Genomic DNA, 15,373 nt, shown 5'->3' with positions numbered 1-15,373 from the left:
AGCTGTCTTCGGGCGAGAGGCGGGGTACACCCTGGACTGGTGGCCAGCCAATCACAGGGCACATATAGACAAACAACCATTCACACTCACATTCATACCTATGGACAATTTGGAGTTGGACAATTAAGAGATGCCCAAGCGGGGAATCGAACCTGGGTCTCCTAACTGTGTGGCATGCGCGCTAACCACTCGGCATGCTGGTCCATTTCATTTTTGAAAATATTTCTAGTGTTTTCTTTGTCTTTTGGACGAATTTGGATATCATCAGCCCAGTCGGCTTGATAAAAATGTGACATCAGGAGATAGGCATCAGGGGTTTTTTTCCTGATAATGAAAAACGATTTTTTAAAAATATTGAGTAGATGGACATTTTATTATTTTCCATTGTGCTTTCTACAGGATCTTGTCTTCCTGTCCGATATGACTGTCCTGAAGTCGGTTAATTCTTCACGTTAGCATCTGGGGCGCTAGGTTTTAGAGCAGGGGTTTCGAACATGCGGCCCGCGGGCCAAATGTGGCCCGCAGGACACTAGTTTGAGGCCCCCGCCTTGATATGAAAGTTTAATGTTTGATATGGATGCTGTATGGTATCATGTACCCAGAAAAATTATTACGTTTGATTAATGTTCATGTTAAAGGTTAAATAACTGTTAATAGTTATCCTCCCTCTTCGAGTGGAAGTGGTAAGTTTTTGGCTATTTAAGTTTAAAGGAAATAACTTGAAGGCTACCATTTAGGTCGCTAGCTCTCTAGTTTGCGAGTTAGCATGTGTCTCAAGACCCTGCAGTTGCGCAATATGTTGTAAATAAAAAGAGTATAAATGTGACTATAGTCGTGTTTTGTCATGTCTACAGGGCTCTAATAATGCTTTGTTCATTTTAATCTGAAAAAAATCATTTGTCTACCCACCAACTATATGTGGTTTCTTAATTTTTTATTATTTGCTGTTTTATTATTATTATTATATTTATTTATTACTGACTGATTGATTTTCTTTATTCTTGATTTGTTTATTTATTTTTCGTCTTATTTTGTGCAGAAAAATAAAAATTAAGATATTTGAGAACAGTGGAATGTTTTATCAGAGCTTTTATTGTAGAAAATCGGAACCAAAGCACTGAAAAAGTTTGTATATTTTTCTGTTTTTAATAAATGCATTTTTTTTTTTTTTTGGAAAACCTGATGCCCAGCCTTGCCCAGACCCTAGCTCCAGTGGCCCCCAGGTAAATTGAGTTTGAGACCCCTGTGTTAGAGTGTAGGGTTGGAAATATCGGATATCGGCCAACAAGCCAATGTCGGACATCCCTAGTTTGATCATTTTTTTTGCTTTTTTTGGAATTGCTTCGCAGTTACGATAAGTGTGTTTTACTTTTTAAATGTATAACAAGTTAGCTAACCTTAGCCATTCTTTCAAGCGTGGGAACATGTCAGCAACACACACAAGCTCCCAAAACAACTCATCAAAACGTGCTAGTACTCCAAAAGCAAAGCGTTCTCACTTTTCAGCCAAGAAATCCACTTTTGTAGTGCACCCGCACACTGACACATTGGAGTGCTTGTCCTGATGTTGAAGGACGGGTAGATGATTCTCCACATTCCCTCTTGCTTTCACTCTTTTGTGAGTTTACTGAGATGACTCATGAGTCCTTTATTTGGACAAACTTACTGCCTCTTTAAATGGCTTCTGGGTTCATTGAAAGGATGGATGGATGGCAGTGGTGAGCTTCACCCTTAATGGATGACTATAAACTCGTCATTTTGTGATTTATAAAGCAGCCGTCTGGGAGGAGGAGAAAACGGTTCCTTTCTTTTGCATCTCCAGCATTATTGATCTGTTCAATCCCAGTGAAGCCCTCGGTCTGCTTAACACTGAGGTGATGCCAGGACACCACGACGGGCTCCTCGAAGGTTGCAGCCAATCAATAATCTCGTTGGCTTGATTGGGTTCCTGTCTAATTTCAGCATCTTATTTATTTCTTTCTCTCTTGCAGGTGAACTCGCTCGTGACCCCGCCCGCAGCCTCCCTCCTCACATCTTCCTTTGCTTCCTCTCCCTTCTGCCGCCTCCTCGTCACCATGTCCCACCTTGCTTCACCCGCCCCCTTCCTCCTCCTCTTGGTCCTCTTCCTGTCCCCGCTGCCACCCTGCCGGTCAGAGTCCCAGCGCGGTGCGGCGGGCAGCGACCCGGAAACCCGAATGGTCTCCGCCTCCATGCTGCCCTCTTCTCTGCCTTCCATCGGACCGCATGGGAACAGCAGCGGGCCCAGACGCGGCAAGTGTGATGATGTGACGGTTTGCAAACCCGGCATCCTGCTGCCAGTTTGGCAGCCCAACAGACCCGGGATCGGAGACCAGGTGGCCAGAGCCGTGGTCTACTTTGTGTCGCTCATGTACATGTTCCTGGGCGTGTCTATCATCGCAGACCGCTTCATGGCGTCCATTGAGGTCATCACATCACAGGTGAGGTCATTGCTTTTTCCACCGAGGGCTGCGGGGGCCACTTTCATAAATGCCATACATTAAAGATGGATTAAACTAATCCAGTGGAGGTCAATATACACACACTGGCACCTCAGGGGGGCCTGTGCCACTATTTGAGACACACTGGTCTAATATCTAATAATATACAGTGGTACCTCGTTTTTTTGTCATCAATTCATTCCAAAAAAACAACAAAAACCAGAAAATACACAAATCTAGACAACGGTTCCCATTGGAAGTCCAAAGAATAATTCTAGTTTTACTATTAAAAAATGTGAAATAATTACAAAAGTTTGGCTGCACGGCAGTCGAGTGGTTAGCGTGCAGACCTCACAGCTAGGAGACCCCAGTTCACTCCCAATTGGCGACTCCAAATTGTCCATAGGTATGAATGTGAGTGTGAATGGTTGTTTGTCTATATATGTGCCCTGTGAGTGGCTGGCCACCAGTCCAGGGTGTACCCTGCCTCTTGCCCGAAGACAGCTGGGATAGGCTCCAGCACCCCCGCGACCCTTGTGAGGATAAGCGGTAGAAAATGAATGAATGAATGAATAATTAATAAGAGGAATGAATGGAACTTATTGTTGATGCCAAATTCCCATACACATTCCCACATTCCCTACACATGATGTGTTTGTCACCTTCTTTATTTGATTGATGGCGGGGGGTTTTGGCCCCATGACAGGTTATTTAGCAGTCACACTTTGTTTAGGTGCTCCATTTTGCAGAAGGATACAGTACAGGGCCAACGGACTAGTTTCTTACATGCAACACTGTACAAAAAATCTGCGCAAAAATTTGAGACAAAAACTGAACCACTGGGGCGTACAAAATATGAAGTTTGACTGAATTATCATAGAATCTACGTATATATACCAGGGGTGACCTATAGACTGGGATTTCTGAACCAGTTGGATATTTTTAATGTTTTAAACCATCCATCCATCCATTTTCCTTCGCTTATCCGGGTCCGGGTCGCGGGGGCAGCAGTCTTAGTAGGGAAGCCCAGACTTCCCGGTCCCCGGCCTCCTCCTCCAGCTCCACCGGGAGGACACCAAGGCGTTCCCAGGCCAGCTGTGAGACATAGTCCCTCCAGCGTGTCCTAGGTCTGCCCCGGGGCCTTTTCCCGGCTACCCCGCCTCCCAGCCAAAATCAACTGGGATAGGCTCCAGCATATCTCTGCAACCCCAGTGAGGTTAGTGGTATAGAAAATGGATGGATGAAAAACCTGTACATATAATGGTGAAACCAGATCATTCACCACTTCTCATCAATAATGAATTTATTTGCTGAGAGTCAATGAAAAATCATCCCAGAGCCACACTTTGGACACCTTTGTTGTGGATGCTCATCAAATACTAGCTGTAGCTATGCAACATGTTACGTTTACAGTTGAAAACAAACGGACATTATTATCATCACATTCCAGGATATAAACCAGTTGAAACTTCCCTAAAGCTGACATTTAATTGACACTTAAGCGGAATCCACTTAAGTGACCAAGGTGGGTTATTTATGATGCTTGCATCCTGTCGGCAGGATTAAACAGTCGTGACGCACCAAAGTGGAGCCCATTAGATTAATTGTGCAGACATTTCTTTGAAGCTCATCCTGGCGGGGACATTTTGTTGACGTTGTGATGCAGAAGCAACCTGGTAGATTTGCTGATGGAGAAGCAATTTGTTTGGCACGCAGCTCAATGAGAAGGTTGGAGAGCAGACAGATTCAGTTTTTTATTACTATGTGTGTGTGTGTGTGTTCGCCAACAGGAGAAGGAAGTGACCATCACGCTGCCCAATGGGGAAACATCAGTGGCAACAGTTCGAATCTGGAATGAAACGGTGTCTAATCTGACACTCATGGCTCTGGGTTCCAGCGCCCCAGAGATCCTGCTGTCTGTCATAGAGGTACACACACACACACACACACACAAGTCATCTAACACAAAATAGCTTATTCGTACGGCGTCCTCCCACGTTTCTCCAGGTGTGTGGCCACAAATTCAAGGCAGGCGAGTTGGGGCCGGGAACCATCGTTGGGAGCGCCGCCTTCAACATGTTTGTGATTATCGGCATCTGCGTGTGGACCATCCCCAAAGGCCAGGTGCGCAAGATCAAACACCTCAGGGTGTTCTTCATAACCGCCTTCTGGAGCATCTTCGCCTACATCTGGCTCTACCTCATCCTGTCCGTCATGTCGCCCGGCATTGTGGAGGTGAGTAAGACACAGACCTCCCTGTCAATCATAGGGAAGACACGCCTCTCAAGCGCATGTTGATCAATCATAGGCCCGCCCCTCAAGCGTCCATCTGCCACGCACTTGTGCCACCGTCAATCCAACAGACACATGCTGTCAGTCAAACACAGGCACGCCCTTCCGGTTGCTGTCAATCAAACACAGGCACGCCCCTCCAGTGCAATCAATCAAAGACAGACCACCTATCTTTATGCTGTCAATCAAACACAGGCTCTCAATCATGCTGCTGTCCATCAAACATGGACACACCCCTTCATCTGTCACTCAAAGAAAGACACGCCCCGCTACTAGCCACTGTCAGTCAAACACGGACATGCCTGTTGATCAATCCCAGACGCCCTCCACCGCTTGCTGTCAATCAAACAAAAACAGTTGACTCAGTTTAAGACAGACACTCCCATTCATGCTGTCAATCAAACACAGACACGCCCCTCCAGTGCAATCAATCAAAGACAGACACACCCATCTTTGTGCTGTCAATCAAGCACAGGCTCTCAATCAAGCTGCTGTCCATCAAACATGGACACACCCCTTCATCTGTCACTCAAAGAAAGACACGCCCCGCTACTAGCCACTGTCAGTCAAACACGGACATGCCTGTTGATCAATCCCAGACGCCCTCCACCGCTTGCTGTCAATCAAACAAAAACAGTTGAATCAGTTTAAGACAGACACTCCCATTTATGCTGTCAATCAACTACAGGTCCTATTGGTACTATGAATCAATAACAGACACTCAAGCTCTTGTCCATCAAACATGGACACACACCTTCAGTTGTCACTCAATCAAAGACACACCCCACCAGCCTATATGAGTCACAGACCCCGCCCTCCATGTTTGTTTTATTCATCCAAATCAATGACATCTGACTCCCAAGATGGTTTTGTTTTTTCCCCTGTCAGGTGTGGGAGGCCTTGGTGACGCTGCTCTACTTCCCAGTGTGCGTCCTCCTGGCTTGGGTTGCCGACCGTCGCTTGCTCTTCTATAAGTACATGGGCAAGCGGTACCGCGCCGACAAACGCCACGGCATCGTCGTGGAGATGGAGGGAGATCTGACGCCCAACAAGGGTGGCGCGGAAATGATCACTGACGGCAAGTTCCCGTCACGAGGGGGCACCGTGGTGCCGGCTGAGAACTGCGGAAATGGGGACGGCGGCGCGGGGGTGGGCATCAATAACATTGGCGTGGCAGCAGGGTCCACGTCGACAGGGGCCGGGGGAAACCTGCCCAACTCCAGCAGCGCTATGGTCAACGCGGAGAGCAGTCGGGAGCTCGATGAGAGTCGCAAGGAGGTAGGATTCAAAACAATAAACCATGACACCTTAGCCTCAATCTACTCTTCAATGGCGTCCTGGTACTCTTCCTGTAGGTCATTCGCATCCTGAAAGAGCTGAAGCAGAAGTATCCCGACAAAGAACTGGACCAGCTGGTGGAGCTGGCCAACTACTATGCGCTGCTTCACCAACAAAAGAGCCGAGCCTTCTACCGCATTCAGGTGACACTCATCCCTGTTGGGATTTCAGCTCCGCCCACCTTTTTTAATTAACGTGCTGGCTTCCCCTCAAGGCCACTCGCATGATGATCGGAGCCGGTAACGTTCTGAAGAAACACGCCGCCGACCACGCTCGCCGCACTGTTGTCACCGACGAGGAAGCGCCAGAAGATGACGACCTGGCCGTGTGCAGCCGTATCTCCTTTGAAAGCGCTCACAGTCAGTGCATGGAAAACTGTGGCGTCCTGACGCTGGCTGTCGTCTGCCAAGGTAGAAATACCGACTTTAACCATCAGACGCAGCAATGGAGATCAACGCAATCTCTTGGAGTCTATTTCCTTTCCTTGTCACCTTTGCCTCTTGTTGCTGGGCAGAATTCGCTAATAAACCATACATATGACAATGAAAAAAGCTGCTCTAGAAGAGTTCTGCTGCATCAGATGGGGCACTGCTCTCACTGCCCCGAATGTACTAGTTATTGTCACAATAAAAACTACATTCAGGTCTTAATTGCGGCCTCAAAACTGACAAACCCGCCAATTTGTCGCACCCGCAGGTGGGCTGGGAGAGAACACGTTCTACGTGGATTACAGGACCGAGGACGGGTCGGCCAACGCTGGATCAGATTACGAGTACAGCGAAGGAACTCTGGTGTTCAAACCTGGAGAGACCCTGAAAGAAATGAAGGTGAGAAAAGAGTCTTAAATGTAGATAGATAGATAGATAGATAGATAGATAGATAGATAGATAGATAGATAGATAGATAGATAGATAGATAGATAGATAGATAGATAGATAGATAGATAGATAGATAGATAGATAGATAGATAGATAGATAGATAGATAGATAGATAGATAGATAGATAGATAGATAGATAGATAGATAGATAGATAGATAGATAGATAGATAGATAGATAGATAGATAGATAGATAGATAGATAGATAGATAGATAGATAGATAGATAGATAGATAGATAGATAGATAGATAGATAGATAGATAGATAGATAGATAGATAGATAGATAGATAGATAGATAAGAAAAAGAAGATAAGTAATAATAAATAATAATAATAATAATAATGTGGAGAATAAATAGATAGAATAGACACCAAATATGAACAACATAATGTAAAGTGCAGCGTGAACAGTAAATTTATAAATAAAACAGTAAATGTAAACAAACTTTGATGTAACGTAGACGACACCTTTTCGTCGACCGATGCTTTGGTATTTGCACAAGTTTGGGATGTAATGTCCACCATTTTCTGCATAGCAACAGGTGGTGCCATCACCCTTACCTGTCATGGTAGTATAGGATTTTAGAAGCTTGAAGGAAGTCTTTCCGAAAAAGGCCCAGTACTAACAATGGTGCATGGAGGCCTTTTTTAGAAAAGAAAACTGGCTTAGATAAAAATTTGGATGTTGAGTGGTGGTCTAAAACTAAAACTGTACATTTCTCAAGTGTGACATTATTATTCTTGCTTATCAGACAAAACAATAATAATTAAGTATTCGAAACCAAAATTTTGAACAAAGTGAATATTTGCTTAATTTCTTGTTATCCTCTTAATGAGCAACATGTATATATTTAACAAACTGTATTGATTTTGATAACTTTCTGCTTCTCAAGGCCAATAACAATAACTGACTATAACTTCTGTATATCTTTTTTTTAAGATGTAACTGTAGTTTGTGCGCACCTGGAGGTGAGAACAGCTGAAATAAAGTTGGATTTGACATATTGTACCTGTAGTTGTGTCCCTAGCAAATATCACAACATCGCTACAATTAACAAAACATTAAAAAAAAATAGCCATAGCTCAGAAGTTCAAATCGTGTACGATATCTTCAACGATGGTTTTCGCCTTCGGGTTGTCTCTGGCAAACCTTTTGCTTTTTTCCAACGGTATGCCGATAGGAACAAACCCCGGGCGTGGTGGCGAAATGGACAATTTCCTTGTAAATAATAAATCTTTGTTTACTAGTTGGGCTGCTCTGCAGATGAGTGGTTAGCACACATGCCTCACAGCGAGGAGACCCAAGTTCAATTCCACCCTCGGCCATCTCTGTGTGGAGTTTGCATGTTCTCCCCGTGCATGCGTGGGTTTTCTTCGGGTACTCCGGTTTCCTCCCACATTCCAAAAAACATGCTAGGTTAATTGGCGACTCCAAATTGTCCATAGGTATGAATGTGAGTGTGAATGGTTGTTTGTCTATATGTGCCCTGTGATTGGCTGGCCACCAGTCCAGGGTGTACCCCACCTCTGGGATAGGCTCCAGCGACCCTCGTGGGGATAAAGTGTAGAAAATGAATGAATGAATGTTTACTAGTTAGCTCAGGGGGAAGTTATGACAGAGCGATAACGTCACAGGCCGGAGGAAAAAAAGGTGCACTTGATTTGCTCACAAGCACAGTACGGCTAATCTCACCCGTTTGCCATTCATTCATTCATTCATTCATTTTCTACCGCTTTTTCCTCACGAGGGTCACGGGGGGTGCTGGAGCCTATCCCAGCTGTCTTCGGGCGAGAGGCGGGGTACACCCTGGACTGGTCGCCAGCCAATCACAGGGCACATATAGACAAACAACCATTCACACTCACATTCATACCTTTGGACAATTTGGAGTGGCCAATTAACCTAGCATGTTTTTGGAATGTGGGAGGAAACCGGAGTACCCGGAGAAAACCCACGCATGCACGGGGAGAACATGCAAACTCCACACAGAGATGGCCGAGGGCGGGGACCGAACCCTGGTCTCCTAGCTGTGAGGTTTGCGCACTAACCACCAGACCGCCGTGCCGCCCCCCGTTTGCCGTGTTAATGATAAATGATTTGGGATATTTTAAGTTATCTGAGATATTTTTAATCTTCTATCTGATTCATCAGAATACCTCGCATCCCTTTAGAAAATAAAAATCCAAATAAGTCAGTGCCTCGCCAGCCATGAATCACTGCGTGACAAACATAAAAACTGGGACATGTTGCTGTGGGCGATGCTATTACAGAATAAATGTCAATCGTGTTGAGCAGTTTATTTTAATTGGCATTGGAGTCATTTACTGTGTTTCTAACCATGTCATTATTGCCGCCATGTTAATTGTGCCTGTGGGGGACAGGTCAACACGTACAGTAAACCACATATCATCTTTGACGGCTTTTACTTGATGGTGAAATGTCCAACGGAGGGGGGGGGGGAAACCCCATCAGCCAGATGGAGACACACCCGAAGTCAGTTGTGCTACAGAGGCACAGCAGGCCAGTAATATGCCGGGGAGACGCATGAGGAGATCTCTGTGGAGGGATGGATGATGGAGAACACCACGACAGGACTCCAGGAGGAGAGGCCCAAGTGAAACATACAAGGATGAAAGGGAGCACTGCTGCCTTGGGAAAGCTTACTAGCTTCACTAAAAGCACCTGCAGAACCAGGACTAGTCCAATCCGGCATGGGGGGGGGGGGTTCAGAGGTCACTAATGTTCTTTGTGCCCTGGGAGCAGAGGAGGGCCTTCCCCAAATCATCTAACCTGAAGGACTCCTGATTGACCAAACTTTGTCCTCCAGGTTGGAATCATCGACGACGACATCTTCGAGGAGGACGAGCACTTCTTTGTGCGCCTGCTCAACCTGCGCGTCGGCGACGCAGAGGGGATGTTTGAGAGCGACGAGGCGGGCGCCACCCCCAAAGCTCGCCTGGTGGAGCCCCTGGTCGCCACGGTCACCATCCTGGACGACGACCACGCCGGCATCTTCACCTTCAGCGAACGCATGGTGCGGGTGAGCGAGAGCGTGGGCACCATGGAGGTGACGGTGGTGCGCAACTCGGGCGCCCGCGGCACGGTCATCCTGCCGTACCACACAGAGTCGGGCACGGCGAAGGCCGGAGAGGACTTTGAGGATGCGCAAGGCGAGCTGGAGTTCACTAACGACCAGACGACGTGAGTCAACCCTCATAAGCGCTGATGATGGATGTTGATGATTAATTCACTTCCTTCCAGAATTGCTATTCCTCTTTACTTCTGTCCTCTGTTTAAATCATTCATCTCTTCATTCTTTCATCTTCTTCCTCATCCTCCCTGATGGTACCCGCCGGTGTCTTCCCATCCTCCACTCCTTAGCTCCCTGCCGTCTCCTTCTGTTGTCAGGTCATATTTTCTGTGCTCCTCGAGAGCTGGTTGCTGTGGAGATATTTCACTCAGGCGTTCTCCAGAGACACTAACAGGTTTCACCACCATCGTCACTTCATCTTCCTCTCTTCAGACACTCCGCCATCGTGCCTAACACTCACCAACGCAATTCTCACTTTCTTTCACACGTCTTTTAGGGATTTACTGTGTAAAAAGTGCAAACGGTAAAGGTTGGCACATGCACGAGAGGTCATGTGTGTGTGTGTGTGTGTGTGTGTGTGTGTGTGTGTGCAGTCAAACGCTCCAGGTGAGGATAATCGATGACGAAGAATATGAGAAACATGAAAACTTCTTCATCGTCTTGGAGGAGCCACGCTGGCTGAAGAGAGGGATCTCAGGTGACCTCATCACACACAAACACGCAACAACAAGCTAAGCACATACAAGCAACAGCGCACACTCGTACTCTCCTCACTCATATTTTTGTTTTTTTAACCTGGCCATGAAGTGGAACCCCCCCCCCCCCCCCCCCCACAATATTTAATTATTAAAATTTCATTTTTAAGTTTTCCCATAATGCATTGTGTCTTAGTAAGGCACAATTGGTGCCTGTCAGGGCGCTGCAATGACGTCAGCCTCCCTCTGGGCTCCTCTGACTCCCTCTGGTGGACAGAGGCAGTATTGCAGCGCCATCCATCCATTTTCTGCACCGCTCATCCTCCGATTAAATGCTTTCAGGTGCAATGCTTTTATATTATTTTATTATTACATATCATTTTTTTCATTTCAAAGTTGTTTGTATATTTCTTCTTATTTTTAAGAATATATATTTCTTTTTCTGTATTACAGATGTGTGATGACTTTAGTGTAAGTCGGACTATTATATTGAGTCATGACCTCCTGCAAATAGCGCATGATTGAAAGTGGAGGAGAGTTTGTGTTGATGTTGTTTTTAAACAGGAAGTGAAGCAACGATTGGTGTGTGTTTAGTGGACGGGGGAGTTGAACATATCTTATCTTATGAAATCTTCTTTGTCTCTTTTTCTTCATCACAGCTCTGCTGCTCAGCCAAGGTAAGATGGCTCCTCTACATGTCAACAAATTGCTCTGATGTTCCCTGACGCTCTCCACGCGCTGTTTACTCAGTAGTTTGTTCTGTTGTCTTGATTTTCTTCTGACCGCCTCCTCTTATTATTATTATCATTATTATTATTATTATTATTGTTGTTACACAAACACTGTTCGCAGCAGGAAAGAAATGTTTACCTGATGTCCTGCTGCTGCTGTTCCACATACTGCTTGCTTTATCACTATAATTATGCAGGACAGCATGCTGAGTTAGCGTGCTTGTACACACACACACACACACACACATTACTGTAATTCATCTGTACCGTCCTCTGTGTAATAATTGATAAATGCTGACCTGGGCTTTGTGTGGTGTCTTCAGGTCTTACTTACATATATGTACCATGCATGTAAGACTGCCCACTCCTGATTCTTCCCTCAGAGGGGGCAGAAGGGCAGCTGAGTGCGGAGGAGGAGGAGGCCCGACGGATCGCTGAGATGGGAAAGCCCATCCTCGGGGAGCACAGTCGCCTGGAGGTGGTCATCGAGGAGTCCTACGAGTTCAAGGTTTGGTTTTATTCCTGTGGAAACTTAGCGATGCAGAATATCATATTTGCCTCCTAATCTTTGATGGCGGAAACTCTTAGCGTCTAATAAAGAAGCTAGCTGGCAAAGGAAATGGCATCCAATAGTGACTCAGGATGTGAGCATCCAAAAACAGAAAAACTGGTGTAAATTTGTGTTATATAAATCAAGCCGTGACTATTTCTCTTCTAAGAAAATGAGAATGTGCAGAGTGGAACGGCGGTAAAAGTGTCCAGGATGTTTAATTTATGCACAACTTCTCATGACGTCCTCCTGTCCGTTGCATCGACCGCGTGGGTCCGTGGAGAAATCGCCTATGTAAACCTCTCGACCTCCAGCCCCCCCCTACCGGCCGTTGTTGTGGCTTTTAATGGCCTTCTTGGAGTGTTAATGACTTATTGATGTTCCAAAAGGCTTCTCTGACCGTCTCACACAATTTATCTCCAGCGGGCCGCGCCCTCTCACTGCAAGCGGCGCTAATATTAGTCTCAGCGTTAAAAATGTACGCTACACTCAAAACGTCATGTCAGATGGACAGTCTGCCAACCCACGGTGCGCACAAAAGTACTGAGACATCAGTACAGGAGCTGCTGCCGCTTTAAATATATTTTATAGAGAATAATTATAGCAAAGGCGGTACGGCGGTCGAGTGGTTAGCGCGCAGACCTCACAGCTAGGAGACCAGGGTTCAATTCCACCCTCGGCCATCTCTGAAGTTCAAATCGTGTACGATATCTACGATGGTTTTTGCTTTTGGGTTCTCTCTGGCAAACCTTTTGCTTTTTTTCCAACGGTATGCCGATAGGAACAAACCCCGGGCGTGGTGGCGAAATGGACTATTTCCTTGTAAATAATAAATATTTGTTTACTAGTTGGGCTGCACTGCAGATGAGTGGTTATCACACAGGGCTCACAGCTAGGAGACCCGAGTTCAATTCCACCCTCAGCCATCTCTGTGTGGAGTTTGCATGTTCTCCCCGTGCATGCGTGGGTTTTCTCCGGGTACTCCGGTTTCCTCCCACATTCCAAAAAACATGCTAGGTTAATTGGCGACTCCAAATTGTCCATAGGTATGAATGTGAGTGTGAATGGTTGTTTGTCTATATGTGCCCTGTGATTGGCTGGCGACCAGTCCAGGGTCCAGTCCAGCTGGGATAGGCTCCAGCACCCCCCGCGACCCTTGTGAGGAAAAGCTGTAGAAAATGAATGAATTATAGCAAATGGGCCGCACGGTGGATAGATGTTTGACTGAAAGGCCCACACTAACCACTTGTCCAATGTGCAGCCACGTCTTCATCAATCAATCAATTAGAGGGTTTGGGCAAGACCACTTAGTCCCCCTGGAATTTTAAGTAATGAACTTTGGGGCAACTGTATGCTCAGGGGGAAGGCATTATGGAAGGCCTTTGAATAGCCAGGGCGATAAAGACCGGTGTGGAAGAAGTCGATGAGAGATTGGAGCAGAGCCAGCAGGTCCACCATCAGTGACATCTTTCAAGTCGATGTCCTCGCCACAGCGCCTCGTTAACAGCATCCTTGTTTTGTGTTTTGGCAGAGCACCGTCGACAAGCTCATTAAAAAGACCAACTTGGCGCTGGTCATTGGCACGCACTCCTGGAGGGAGCAGTTTGTGGAGGCGGTCACCGTGAGCGCAGGTGAGCCCAGTGTGATTTAGCTCACTTTTACCTTTTCTCGACTCCGTGTGTCTTTGCGGGAATGAGCTACCAACCAACGTGGGCAAATAAAACACCACCACGGGGACGAGGATTTGTCTTTCAACTAATTAGATCCATATTTCTGTATTTACACCCCTGGAGAGGAAAGACGTAAACAGCAGTGTTCTGTCTTTTTTTTGTCAAGCAAATGTTTAAATAAGCTCATTTAACTGCTGCTGCGCTGCCACAAAGGTCCTGCGCTTCATGTGTAAAACACATTGTTTAGCTTGGTAAGGCCTCCACACACTTCTGGGAACTCACACTGTTTGCATCACAAGCAAAAAAACAAACAAAAAGGAATTGAAACATTGGGGAGAAAGGCAACCAGTCACACACCACAAACAGCTTTACGAATGGGTGCAATGCTGTCACCTAGCGGGGGCGACCGGTAACTGCAGACATCAGTCTACATAATCAACTTCTGTGCACTCAGGTGACGGCGACGATGATGAGGAGGGCCGCGAGGAGCGCCTCCCGTCCTGCTACGACTACGTCATGCACTTCCTCACAGTCTTCTGGAAGGTTCTGTTCGCCTGCGTGCCCCCCACCGAGTACTGGAACGGTTGGGCCTGCTTCTGTGTCTCCATCAGCGTCATAGGCCTCCTCACCGCCATCATCGGAGACTTGGCGTCGCACTTTGGCTGTACGGTGGGACTCCGGGACACGGTGACTGCTGTGGTGTTTGTGGCTCTCGGGACGTCCATTCCAGGTGATACAATACAGTAATACCTCGCCACTTTTCTAGCATAAAATGGCTAATGGCACAGGGCTTCCAAAAACCACCTTCATGATGATATGTTATGTTATGTAATTGGTGACAAACAAGCACCAGAACACATTTACAGCAACACACACGAGGACAATAACATGAACACAAATAATAATGCAATAATGCCTTTGCTCAATGCTAACAAGTGTGAGTCTATCGTGGTTATGTCTTAAATTGCTTACTTTGTCGTTGTATGTCTACTATATTGGGTAATAGGGGTGTAAATGTGACTATAGGGGTGTTATTTCATATTTAGTAGCCTCCAATAATGTTAAAAAAACATATTTAGAATGTAGTAAACAGCTTTTGTATGTCTTATGTCTTATTTTCTTATATTATGTCTACTATATTGGGTAATAGGAGTGTAAAGGTGACTATAGGGGTGTTATTTCATGTTTAGAGGCCTCTAATAATGTTAAAAAACATATTTAGAAGGTCGTAAACAGCTTTTATATGCCTTATGTCTTATTTTCTTCTATTATGTCTCCTATATTGAGTAATAGGAGTGTAAAGGTGACTATAGGGGTGTTATTTCATATTTAGTAGCCTCCAATAATCTTAAAAAAACATATTTAGAATGTTGTAAACAGCTTTTGTATGCCTTATGTCTTATTTTCTTATATTAAATCTACTATATTGGGTAATAGGTATGTAAAGGTGACTATAGGGGTTTTATTTCATGTTTAGAGGCCTCTAATAATGTTAAAAAACATATTTAGAATGTCGTAAACAGCTTTTGTATGCCTTATGTCTTATTTTCTTATATTACATCTACTATATTGGGTAATAGGAATACTATTACTAATACTGTAAAGCCATTGTCCACTTTCCACATGCCAACGCACTTGTAAGAAGGTGTGAAAGTTTTACTCACACC

General features: G+C 45.6%; 1 protein-coding gene across 3 annotated transcripts in view; it reads left to right on the top strand.

The window, feature by feature from the left end:
* Nucleotides 1-15,373, top strand: part of slc8a2b (solute carrier family 8 member 2b) — a 69,940-nt gene that overhangs the window by 50,128 nt on the left and 4,439 nt on the right. For 2 of the 3 annotated variants that reach the window (XM_058080964.1, XM_058080965.1), the window contains 13 exons: nucleotides 1,992-2,459; nucleotides 4,250-4,387; nucleotides 4,467-4,694; nucleotides 5,640-6,029; nucleotides 6,107-6,232; nucleotides 6,304-6,499; nucleotides 6,786-6,916; nucleotides 9,797-10,170; nucleotides 10,654-10,757; nucleotides 11,415-11,432; nucleotides 11,870-11,994; nucleotides 13,568-13,667; nucleotides 14,161-14,436. In XM_058080964.1, the coding sequence (XP_057936947.1) occupies nucleotides 2,076-2,459; nucleotides 4,250-4,387; nucleotides 4,467-4,694; nucleotides 5,640-6,029; nucleotides 6,107-6,232; nucleotides 6,304-6,499; nucleotides 6,786-6,916; nucleotides 9,797-10,170; nucleotides 10,654-10,757; nucleotides 11,415-11,432; nucleotides 11,870-11,994; nucleotides 13,568-13,667; nucleotides 14,161-14,436 (2,590 nt within the window). In that variant the 5' untranslated portion in view covers nucleotides 1,992-2,075. Of the gene's footprint in view, nucleotides 1-1,073; nucleotides 1,909-1,991; nucleotides 2,460-4,249; nucleotides 4,388-4,466; nucleotides 4,695-5,639; nucleotides 6,030-6,106; nucleotides 6,233-6,303; nucleotides 6,500-6,785; nucleotides 6,917-9,796; nucleotides 10,171-10,653; nucleotides 10,758-11,414; nucleotides 11,433-11,869; nucleotides 11,995-13,567; nucleotides 13,668-14,160; nucleotides 14,437-15,373 lie in introns of those variants that run through there. The other variant, XM_058080966.1, reaches the window with a different exon arrangement.

Source organism: Doryrhamphus excisus, chromosome 8 (assembly GCF_030265055.1).
Source record: "Doryrhamphus excisus isolate RoL2022-K1 chromosome 8, RoL_Dexc_1.0, whole genome shotgun sequence".
Taxonomy (NCBI): domain Eukaryota; kingdom Metazoa; phylum Chordata; class Actinopteri; order Syngnathiformes; family Syngnathidae; genus Doryrhamphus; species Doryrhamphus excisus.
Note: the sequence above shows the minus strand (reverse complement) of the source record. Positions and strands in the feature narration are given on the sequence as shown.